Below are 12,127 nucleotides of genomic sequence, written 5' to 3'. Positions count from 1 at the left end.
GATATAAACATATAATATAATATAATAATAATATTTTAATATTATTAATATTAAAAATAAAAGAATATTATTTATGTAATATATTTATTAGCTCCTAAAATAGCCAATATCAATAGATCTCAATCAATTTGTTGCAATAGGACGAATTGAGACACAATTAATCTCATATCAAAATTAGCTGAGAAAAGCCTTTGTAGATAATTCAAAGATATTACAAATATAATGAGTGAATGATTGAGTAGACATTACAAAAGCGACTTCAGAAGTCAAATGTATTTTTTGTTTTTAACGCGTTACTTGAGGCCTTTATGTATAATGTATAAAATGTATTTATGTATAAAAAGTTATTCATGATGCACATTGCAATGCATTGTATATATTTTCATAAATGAGTGTAACCAAAGTGAAAATGCATTATAATTGCAGAAATCTGAAATCGGTTGTTTGTCATGTGTTTTAATGCATTGTACTTCCTAAAGGTGTAACGATGAAAAGATATGTATTATAACTGTGGTTGCAATTATTGATGTGATCATACAATGCATTAAAGTGCATTTATAGTGCATTATATATAAGGTTTCAGGTAAAGTGTTTCCTGATTTTCCAGCAAATTCACACATGTATTCTGCTTGGTGATCCAGATCTAACATCTGCAGTTATTTGCAGCTCTCCCTCCTCATGCAGTGTCTCTATCATGTTGCGTTCAGACGTTTGTAACCCGACTCGTGCGTCTGCTCTCTCCAGCTGGCTCTCGGCTCTGGAAAGCACCCGTTGGCTGCAGCACCTGTCTGTCATGCTGAAGGCCGCGTCTCTGGTGTGCTCTGCGGTGGAGCGGGAGGGAAGGCCGGTGCTGGTGCATTGCTCAGACGGCTGGGACCGCACGCCGCAGATCGTGGCCCTCGCAAAGATCCTTCTGGATCCCTTCTACAGGACCATAGAGGTAAACGTGAAGAAGAGGAACCACCCATACGGCTCCGTGTGAATTAGTTTGCTCATGGGTTTGATTCACAGGGAATACATGAACTTAACCGTGCACCTTGAATGCAAAGATAAAAGCATCTGCCAAATGCAGAGAGACTAATATTAAATGCATGTTTAATTTAAGTCAAGTCACAGTTATTTATACAGCACTTTACTCAATGCAGATTGTTTCAAAGCAGACAGTGTCGTTATTCGGATCAGTTTAGTTCAATGTCAGTTCAAACTTTAAAGTGTCTTTACACATCCGAGTGTTAAGCTGCATAAATTATCCGAATGCTGCATAAAAGCAGACTAAATACTGCCTGCTCTGACCCACCTCAGCATCTAGTCAGGGTCAGTATCGTTAATGAAAACTAAAACCATAAAAACACATTTTGGTTACTTGAAATGAAATAAACATTAACTAAAATAAAATAGTTGTGACCCTGTCTGTGAAATCCAGGCTAAAGTCTCAAAATCTAATTATGAGATAACAAGCATCAAAGTTTGATTTCAACTGTTAATTTCACTATGATTTCAATCTTTGACATGATATCAATGTTACATTTTCACAGATTGTTATTTACCTTATGAAGGATGATTTTATGTAGAAAACAGTAAATCACCAAAAAATGACTTTAGCTGGGTTTTCACAGACAGGGTCACATTTATATCTTTATTTTTAATATATTTAATATATATTATATGTTTGAATATTATATGTATTTCACTATATAATTAGTTATTTATTTATATTTAAGTATCTATTAAAATTATTTAAAAATATATATTTTTTTAAATATCTACTTGTCAGGGCAACATTTTTCATTTTCATTTAGTTTTAGTCGAAATACTAAAATAACAAGCTAAATAAACTACATTTAGTACTGTACTGTACAGATATTTTGTTAAAAAAAGGCAAAACACAAAAATGCTAATGTATGAAATTAAATATTTATATATAGCTTATTAAATAAGTAAATAAATAAAAATTAATAGATACTTTACAGACGTTTTGTAAAGACAAAAACACAATAGAATTATTAAAATGTTAAATGAAATATTTTTATTTATAATTTGTTGGCAGGGCAACACTTAAAAGTACTGACGTAAATTAAATAAATGCTAAAACTAATAAATAAAATTTAATAAATACTTGGGTTGCAAAAAGGTGGAAAATTTCCAGTAAATTTCAGAAATATTCCAGAAATTTTGGAAACATGCCAGGATTTTTTTGGAATATTCCAGGGACTTTTGGAAAGTTTCTGGAAATTTACAGGAAATTTTCCACCCCTTTGCAACCCTAATAAATACTATATAGACATAAAAAATGGCAAAAACACACAAAAAAAAATACTAAAACTTTAACAAATTAAAGTGCAAAAACTAAAACTAAAATCTAATTCAAAATAACAACAAAAATGCAAATGTAGTATATCAGTGATACTAAAGCAACACTCTTCCTAGTATCAAAGGCAGTTTATTTATGCAGGTGTAAGTGTAAATTCATCTAAATGCCACTGCAGATGCAGTTTCTCTGCCAGCTTTGCCGTGTAAATGTGTCTTTAGAAAATATGCTTTATGTAAGTTTTTGACTCTACTAAAGCATAAAAATACCATAATATGTTTGCAGATATTTAAGAAACATGCTTAGTTAACATTGTTTTTATCAATGCTACAGTCAGTTATTCTCCTTTGAAAATGTGTGTGTGCCAGAATGTCGGTCTCTGTTTTGGTTTGTGAAACTTGTGAAATGAAATTGTATTTCGGCCCCCCGGGTTGCCAGTTGGCGGAAAACACAGCGTATTTCATTTCATTCATCGTCAAGTGCGCTCGCTCTCTCCTCCACATCATGAGTAGACACGCCCCTTACTGCTGATTGGCTACAAGTTTGTTTTGCTATTCGAATCAGTTTTCGAAAGCGTTTTTGAAAAATCACTTACCCCACGTTTAAATGACTCGCTTGCATTTGCCTGTCAGAGCGCTAGTTAACTCTGGTTCGTTAGCCTCGTGTCTCTGACTGTCTGTGGGTCTGGGCAGGGTTTTCAGGTGCTGGTGGAGACGGAGTGAATTACAGTTATTTTCGTCAGTTACGGCACGTTAGCGCTAGCATTCTGCCCGCTTCAAATCATACACAGAGATGAAATAGTGCAATAAGATCACAGTTACTTGAATGAATTATAGCATTTATTTCAATTAATTATCGATTGATCAAGAGAGAAAGATAAAGAGAGAGATGACAGTTGTGTGTGCGTTACCTGCGTCTGCATGTCTCTCTACAAGCAATTAATTATTTCAAAAACAGCGATTTTACCACATCGTTGCTGAGGAATATAATGTAGCGATCTAGTATCTAGACTATTTATTAAAAAGTAAACACGTTACTTCTTATAATAGGGTCAAAGACGTTAAGATGTCCGCATCAAAAGAAATTTACAAAAGTGATTTTATGTCCATAGAAAGCACATTAAATGTAAGTAAAGTGTCTACTTTTAAGGTTTCAAATAAGTTTTTGGAGAATAAAATGTCAATATTTTGAACATGATCTTTACTTAATATCCTAATGATTTTTGACATAAAAGAAAAATGTATAATTTTGACCCATACAATGTATTGTTGGCTATTGCTACAAATATACCCCAGCGATTTAAGACTGCTTTTGTGCTCCAGGGTCACAAATCCTCAGTTTATATGACCTGTAGGTCTCATCCAGATGTTGTTGTTGTTGTTCAGTTTTACACTGATTGTATTTCCAGATGAAGCTGGTTCAGCACACATACTCCTGTCTGTACGGTACGTTCCTGTGCAATAACGCGAAAGAGCGCGAGGCCCGTAACGTCTATAAACGCACCTGCTCCATCTGGTCGCTCCTGCGCAACGGCAACAAGAACTTCCAGAACTTCCTCTACATCCCCTGCCATGATATGGTCAGCACACCTCCAAACACAAACACACACAAAACACTATAAAACACAGCTTTGGATTGGTTCAGAGAGGATTTATGCTGCATTCACATCCTGATAATAATTGTGCTTCCAACTGCAGACTCTAAAAAAGGGGTTTTAGCCAATTAGGTGTTTTAGAGCTGAACAAATACTATTTATATTTACTATAGAAAATTTCATATCTTTTTAAGATTTTATTAATATCTCAGTCTTTTCCAGATTGGAAATGGCTATTTTAAAATTCACCGATATTTAAAGGTTTTCTGTGACTGTGAGAACCCTGTTTAAAAGACGCATTAAACTTTCTCATTTGTTGTGCTTTATTTATGTAATGCCCAGTAAATGCAGTGTTACTTTTTTGATATGTCTATATAGTTTTTAATTTTTATTTCATATTTTAGTGCATAAAGTTAAACTAAGCAAAAGTGATAAATCTTGCCTTGGCAACTAGCTGAAATAAAATAAAACGTTATATTTTTATGTCAAGTAATGGAAATGTTTTTAATGGTTTTAATTAACTATATGATACATATGCTACATTTATTTTAAGACATTGATTTGTGTCACGTCTAAACACAAACACATAATTACTTTAAACAAGATCCATGCACTTTTTGATTAATTATAAGCTTTCAACATGAGACTCGGTTAACATTTTTGTTTTTCCAAAAAAGCAATTTTAGCCAATTAACAAAAACGGTTTATATTTACCAGAGAAATTTCCATAACTTTTTAAGATTTTGTTCATTTCTGTGCCTTTTACAGATTGGAAATCACCGTTTTAAAAATCACAGATATTTGAAGGTTTTCCAAGACTGAGAAGCCTGTTTAAAAGAAATTTACATTTTTTCACCCCCTCATTTATTGTGTTTTGTTTACGTGATACCTCTGGTTTAATGCAGATGTTGAGTTGTTGTTGTGGTGATGTCGGCAGGTTTTGCAGCCGGTCTGTCACACGCGAGCGCTGCAGCTGTGGACGGCTGTGTATCTGCCGTCGTCCTCGCCGTGCACCGCGGCTGAAGATGCCATGGAGATCTACCTGAGCCCTTCGGCCGGAGGAGAGGAGTTCAGCTCGCGCTCCCTCGACAGGTGGCCATTCATTTCATTACAGTGCTAAAAATGCTGCACAATTACATTTGCTCACATATTGCTTCACTAAATCTTTATTTGGCCACATTCCAAACAACTTTCCTGAAAGTAATATCCTGATGTATTTCCTTCTCTACAATCAGATTCCAGCACACTTGCTGCCAGTAAATTACAGATTGCAGGACTTTTTTCCTACTGATCCTGTAATATATATATATTAGGGCTGGGCGATATAGCAAAAAAATTTATCAACGATATAATGTTTCATATCGTTCGGCATCGATAATTATTGACATTTTTTATAACCTTTTTTAAAACGGAGCAATAGAAAAAAGGTTTAAATTTAACCACTGTATTTTTAAATTAACACAATTTATTGAGACAAACAACAAATATTTTTGTTTTAACAATCAAACACAAAATAACAATTAAACATATCTAATTTCTAATGTTTTATATGCAGATTAAATAGGTCTTAAAGAAACTTTTGTCTTGTCTCCCGAGGCCACAGGAGGGTGCAATGAGCAAAATAATGCAGCGCATTTAAATGATCAATGCAAGGAGTTAACTCTATAAAAAAAAACGTGCATTACGTCTAAATTAAGCAGACCATGGAATAATAAAACTTATTTAAATGACTTAACATTTTTTTATAAACACTTGTATACTTACATGTATAAAGATCTAGCCATCATCCCTTTAATGAGGATGATGAGGTGCTCTACTGAGATGTTTTGTGTTCAGCTCCTGCCCTCTTGTGGTGAACTGAAGCACACTGTAAACACGGTTTTTCAATTCCCTCAGGCTCCCCAAAACACGCTCGATGGACAACTTGGTGTCTGCTTGTGAGAACGGCGTGACGCTTACCCGCACCTCGAGTGACCCCAACCTGAACAAGCACTGCCAGGAGTCCAACCAACCCGCGGCCATCCAGAGCTCCGCTTCGTCCGAGGACCCGCCTGAGCCGGGGTGTGAGGAAACCAGCTCTTCAATATCTCGTGAGGACGATTTAGGGGTGGAGCCTTGTTTGACAACCCAGCCCCTTCCATCTTTGCCCCACCCCTTAGCGGTAGACCAAGCCCCGCCCCTTCTGGTCACAAACCAAGCTCCGCCTCAAATCCCAATTAGCTCACCACAGGAAATCAGGACTGCAGAAAACACAAATCCACCTCCTCTTTGTAACGGCTTCGCACACGTAGAAAACGCTAGCGGATCTGCGAACTCTGAAGCCATTGCGCCAATGGAGGCGTCAGTGGAGACGCTAACGGAGCAAAGCGCAATCCCTCCTTCTAGGAAAGCCATTGACCTCCCGATACGAAACGGTGAACTGGTTCCCGCCAGAGAACGACCACCACCCGCCGACTACGCCAAAGCAGCCCGCCGTTTGATTTCCCAAAGCCAGCTGACGGAGCTATCGCTGCTAGGCTCCCAATGGGACAGCGTCCAAGGCCTGGTCCAGTCGGCCTGCGGCGGCGCCATCCAACATGGTAGCTATCACAGCCGCCGCCTGGCGAACAAGCTCCTCCGTGCCCAAGCCGGAAGCGCTAACGGCGGGCCGTGTTGCCGCCGAGACCCTCTGCGCGCTCCTGGAAGCCCCATCCAGTCGGGCTGGTTCTCTGCGGTGAGGAACTCCAGCTATGCCGCACTTTGTTCCTCGGCGGCGTCTTCGCTAGCAATGGGACCGTCCTTCCGGCAGCTGCTCCCGTCCCATTCCTCGCCGTCCTCCAGCGGCTCTCCGGCTCCGGCGTACCTGGACGACGACGGCCTGCCGGTGGCAGTGGACGCGGTGCAGCAGCGGCTGCGGCAGATCGAGGCCAGCTACAAGCAGGAGGTGGAGGTGTTGAGGCGGCAGGTTCGACAGCTGCAGCTCAAACTGGAGAGCAAGCAGTTCTGCACGCCGCCCTCCGAACCCGACGTCGACTACGAGGACGATATTGTGAGTCTGTGTTCCCAGTACATTTATCATGCTCACTGTGGGTCCTTCAAAAATCCAACATTCAGTTTTATAGAATTTGTGGACTTAAAGCCGTGACAAACTTTATATCGTTGGAAAAGGTCTAAGACTCCTAAATAGATATTTTACCACAGTTAAAAATATTTCTTAACTGTAAGTATTTTTATTCAACAACGTATTTTTATAAAGCATTCAATAATTTCTATAAACCAATAGATTGATTTATTTCTATAAAACATTAAGTTTGCATTTCTTGCCCTCGTGACATTTTTAGTGTCAGTATTTATTAAACAAACACAAAATATTTTTTATAAAGCATAAAATCATTTCTATAAAACATTAATTTGTATTGTTTTTATGAAACATTAAATTGGCTTTACTTGCCCTGGCAAACATTTTAAGTTGTCAGTATTTTTTATTAAACAAAAACCAAAGTAGTTTTTATAAAGCATTTAATAATTTATATAAAACATTAAATAATATAAAATTTTTATAAAATGTTCATTTTGCCTTACTTGCCCTGGTGATATTTTCAATGTAGTTTTTTTTTAGCAAAATATTCTTAAGTGTCAGCATTTTTATTAAACAGTTACCATTATTATTATTTTTTATTAAACATCACATTTGCTTTACTTGCGTTTTTTTGTAAAATACTTTTAACTGTCAGTAAGTATGCTTTACAAGACAGAACAATTAAGGGATAATCAATGGTTTGCCATGCATTAGAGGATTTTAAATGCACGACGTGGAGGCAAAGATCCTTTAATGCACGGCTAGCTGTTGATTATCCCGCTTATTCCATGGTCATTTGCCAAGTTATAGACAAGTTAAAACTAGTATTGCTCTTTACAGCGCAATATTTGACCGAATGGGTAAAAATTTGTTATTTTCGTCAGTTACGGCACGTTAGCGCTAGCATTCTGCCCGCTTCAAATCATACACAGAGATGAAATAGTGCAATAAGATCACAGTTACTTGAATGAATTATAGCATTTATTTCAATTAATTATCGATTGATCAAGAGAGAAAGATAAAGAGAGAGATGACAGTTGTGTGTGCGTTACCTGCGTCTGCATGTCTCTCTACAAGCAATTAATTATTTCAAAAACAGCGATTTTACCACATCGTTGCTGAGGAATATAATGTAGCGATCTAGTATCTAGACTATTTTATTAATAAAAGTCATGGGGCAGCGTTGACAACAAGTTTCTGTGTGTGTGCAGCACAATCTCCGATCTCTCTCTCTCTGTGTGTGGGTTTGTGTGGATCAATTAAAGCAGCGCATTAATATAGAATGGTGATTAAACTGATTTGAAACTAACTGTGCATTAAACGGTTTTAATGCATACCTGCCAGCCAATCAGAATCGATTATTCAGACAGACCATGGTATAATATTAATTAACAACATGCACTGAAAGTTAAGTTTCAAAAACATTTTTAAAAGGTAATATTTAGGTAAAATATTTATTTATTATTTATTTATTTAATTTAGTTTTTTGGAATAATACAATTTTTAAAAGAAGTCTCTTCTGGTCACCGAGGCTGCATTTATTAAAAAAAAAAAAAACACACACACTCAGTATACAGTAAAAACATCCATATCGTGAAGTATTTTTATAATTTATTTCTACTTAAATATATTTTAAAATATAATTAATAGCTTTGCCATCACAGGCATAAATTACATTATTCAAATAGAAAACAGTTATTTTAAATTGCAATATTTAACAATATGAACTTTTGTACAATATTTTGATAGTATATCATAAATGCAGCATTTGAAAGCGAGAGACCTCTTTCAAACACAATAAAAAACGTAATTATTCCAAACTTTTTAACTAAAACATCTTATTATTTTGCATTTTAGTCATAAAGGTCTTAAAATGTCTTAATTTTGATTTTAAAAATTCTCTCATTGACTCTTGCATATAAAATCACCAGTCTCTTGTGATGCTTGTGATTTTATTACAGGTAGAATCTGTGCTTTCGCACAGACACAACGTTTAAACCCTTGTTTCAGTGCAATGTTTGATGGACAGCTGTGTCGTTGGTCCTTTTGAGATGCATTTGTGTTTCTATTCTTGTGTCTGTGACTCCACTGACGTCTCTCTCGTTCCTCCAGACGTGTCTGCGGGAGTCAGACGGCAGCGACGAGGAAGACTCTCTGTCCAGTCACAGCGAGGACCGCTTGAGCGAGGGCAGCTGGGACCGTGTGGAGAGGAAGGACACAGAGGTCAGTCTCTCTGATGCTGCGCAGTACAGCTGATGATGCTTAGAGAGTTTAACTAGCTTGTTTCTGGACACAGGTCACCAGATGGGTGCCGGATCACATGGCCTCTCACTGCTTCAACTGCGACTGTGAGTTCTGGATTGCCAAGAGACGCCATCACTGCAGGTGCGGCCCAGTCTGATTCCTGAGAAACAGGAGCAGATCGGTTAAATATCACTTCATTTTCAGACTTTTCAGGGATTCCCAAATCCCGTCTGAGACTTTAAATAACGTTAAATGTTAGTTTAGTAAATATACTGAATTCACATCAGTTGATTTATTACAGATCATTCAAATATCGAATTGTAATCAGTGTTTTTACGATCAAAGTGTCCGGTTATTGATGGTTGTATATTGGATTTTACTATACGTTTCGTCGGTGGCAATTCAGACATGATTTAAACAAACATCAATAAAAAAAAAAAAACTGAAATATGTGATTGATTTTAATCTTTATTGATAGAATATTTGATTGAATTAGTAGCGTTTGTTTTGTTTGTATATTGGATTTATAGATTAACCCTTTAACCACCTGCACGAAAAAAATCAAAATCAAATCACTAAGCAACCCCTGAATGGAATAACACAATATACTTTGATTAACTCCTAAGCAGTGCTGAGTTATTTGCGGATAAATAGACAAAAATTTTTTCATAATTTATGAAAAATGTTTTTGTGCCAGAAACATCATACAGCTCAGATAAGTCATGTCATATGTCATTTGAAAGGTCTCATCGAGTTGAATAAAACAAGTATAATTGTTTGGGGCTTTAGCTAAACTTGAGTGAGGCTTTACTTCAAATTCAAAACAACAGTTTCAAAACTGTAAGGGGCTAAGAGAAGGGCTACCTTGGTTCCAAATGCTGTAACTTTTGATTACTTCATGATATCGCCACAAAATTTAATTCACATATAACTAGGGCTGGACAATATATCGCAATATAATTTTTTTCAATAACGGTGATATGACCAAAACATAATTTTATTCTCCTTATTTTTTTCATGAGATATTGAACATCAAATAAGAATATGAAAAATTTCCCTTGACCACACAAATTTTTCTTACATTTTACCACCTATTTCTCAACATAAGAATATTCAAATGCAAAGATTTTTTTTCACATAAAAATATAGAAAACTTTCTATCAGACGATATCTACCTTTTGACACTCTCCTTGCTACGGTCTTGGAGTTATGAGTCATTATTTTTGTGTATGGCACTCAGAAAACAACAGTTTTTAAAATTCCTTCAGGGAGTCGAGAGCTAAACAAAAATGCCTGTTTTGTTACAAAATACTGTAACTTTTGGATACTTTATGCTATCACCACAAAATTTGAAACAGATATAGCTAACATGCTGGGGAACATAATCAAAAATAATTTTCCTCCTACCTTATTTCTGTCCTGAGATATTGAATGTCAAATAAGACAGATATGAAAAATTTCTCTTGAGCACTCAAATTTTTCTTACATTTTTATCAGCTATTTCTCAGCAGCATATTTTTCTATCTAACGATACCAACCTTTTGACGCTCCTTGCTGCAGTCTTCGAGTTATGAGTCATTCTTTTTGTGTATGTCACTCAGAAAAAACATGATCTTCAGTGAGGCAAAAATGCCTTCATGGCTTAAAGGGTTAATATGTGATTTCTAGAATATTTGATTTATAGCCAGTGTTAATTTAGTGTTATTTATACACTATTATAGTATTATAATTTAGTATTTTAGTTTAGGTAGTAGTCATTTTTAAAATTGTTGTGATTTTAACAGTTTTTAAATATTTCTATTTTGCTTTATTTTTAGTTTAGTTTTAGCCATTTGCCAGAGCAACATTTCTACAGGTTTATTTTGTTGGCTTTATTTCACTGCCAACTAACTGAAAATTATTCGCGAATTAGAGTTTTGTTTTTTTTTCCGTTAAAAATAACAACACTATTTGCAGTGCATGTAACGGATTAGTTTGTTGGTTTATTGATTGAATATTAGATTTATAACTAATGTGATTAGTTTGTTGATTTACTAATGTGTCATTACAGCATTATTAATATTTAAAATTAGCTTTTTTATTTATATTTTCAGTTTTAATTTAGTTTAAATTTGAGTAATTTTGTGTGCTTTTGTCATTTTAAAAAATATTTCTGTTAAGCTTTAGTTAATTTTTATTTCAGTTTTAGGTAATATTTGTATTTTTTCTTATTTCTATTCATTAGTAGTAAATTCATTTTTAACTTAATTATTTAATTATTAATTTATTTTTGTATTTTAATTTAGCTTTTGTCATTTTTAAAAAATATTTCTGTTTAGCTTTAGTTAATTTTTTACTTCAGTTTTAGGCAATATTTCTATTTTTCTTATTTCTATTCATTGGTGGTAAATTCATTTTAACTGAATTAATTCATTAAATTATTTATAACTTTTATCTTTGTATTTTAATTTAAATTTAGCTTTTGTCATTTTTAAAAATATTTCTGTTAAGCTTTAGTTAATTTTTTATTTCAGTTTTAGGCAATATTTCTAATTTTTCTTATTTCTATTCATTGGTAGTAAATTAATTTTTAACTGAATTTAATTAATTATTAAATTATTTATAACTTATTTTTGTATTTTAATTTTAATTTAGCTTTTGTCATTTTTATTTTATTACTTATTCTATTTACCTTTATTTTTAATTCATTTTTATTGTTTTAATATTTTAATACTTCAACTTGAGCTTAAACTTAGAAATGTTAGAAAATTAGAAATGCATCCTCGGTTTACGTTTTTCATTAGTTTTTTCAATAGTTCTAGTTTTTTTTTAATATTCAGTTTTGCGAGACACTGTTTATAGTGCTGATAGTGATGTATTAGTTTGTTGGTTAATTGTATTCAAATATTGGATGGCTGGTTTATATTTGACTGAATGCATGATT

The 12,127-nt window shown here is 34.6% G+C and overlaps 1 protein-coding gene across 1 annotated transcript in view; it reads left to right on the top strand.

The window, feature by feature from the left end:
- The window catches only part of LOC107666797 (myotubularin-related protein 4-like), an 84,183-nt gene that overhangs the window by 70,408 nt on the left and 1,648 nt on the right, over positions 1 to 12,127 (top strand). The window contains exons 10-17 of the mRNA XM_016458280.1: positions 745 to 940; positions 3,001 to 3,026; positions 3,358 to 3,367; positions 3,717 to 3,887; positions 4,840 to 4,994; positions 5,799 to 6,930; positions 9,073 to 9,183; positions 9,257 to 9,345. Of these exons, the coding sequence (XP_016313766.1) occupies positions 745 to 940; positions 3,001 to 3,026; positions 3,358 to 3,367; positions 3,717 to 3,887; positions 4,840 to 4,994; positions 5,799 to 6,930; positions 9,073 to 9,183; positions 9,257 to 9,345 (1,890 nt within the window). The remainder of the gene's footprint in view (positions 1 to 744; positions 941 to 3,000; positions 3,027 to 3,357; positions 3,368 to 3,716; positions 3,888 to 4,839; positions 4,995 to 5,798; positions 6,931 to 9,072; positions 9,184 to 9,256; positions 9,346 to 12,127) is intronic.

This window comes from Sinocyclocheilus anshuiensis, unplaced genomic scaffold, assembly GCF_001515605.1.
Source record: "Sinocyclocheilus anshuiensis isolate Anshui unplaced genomic scaffold, SAMN03320099.WGS_v1.1 scaffold245, whole genome shotgun sequence".
NCBI classification, from domain to species: Eukaryota; Metazoa; Chordata; class Actinopteri; order Cypriniformes; family Cyprinidae; genus Sinocyclocheilus; species Sinocyclocheilus anshuiensis.
Note: the sequence above shows the minus strand (reverse complement) of the source record. Positions and strands in the feature narration are given on the sequence as shown.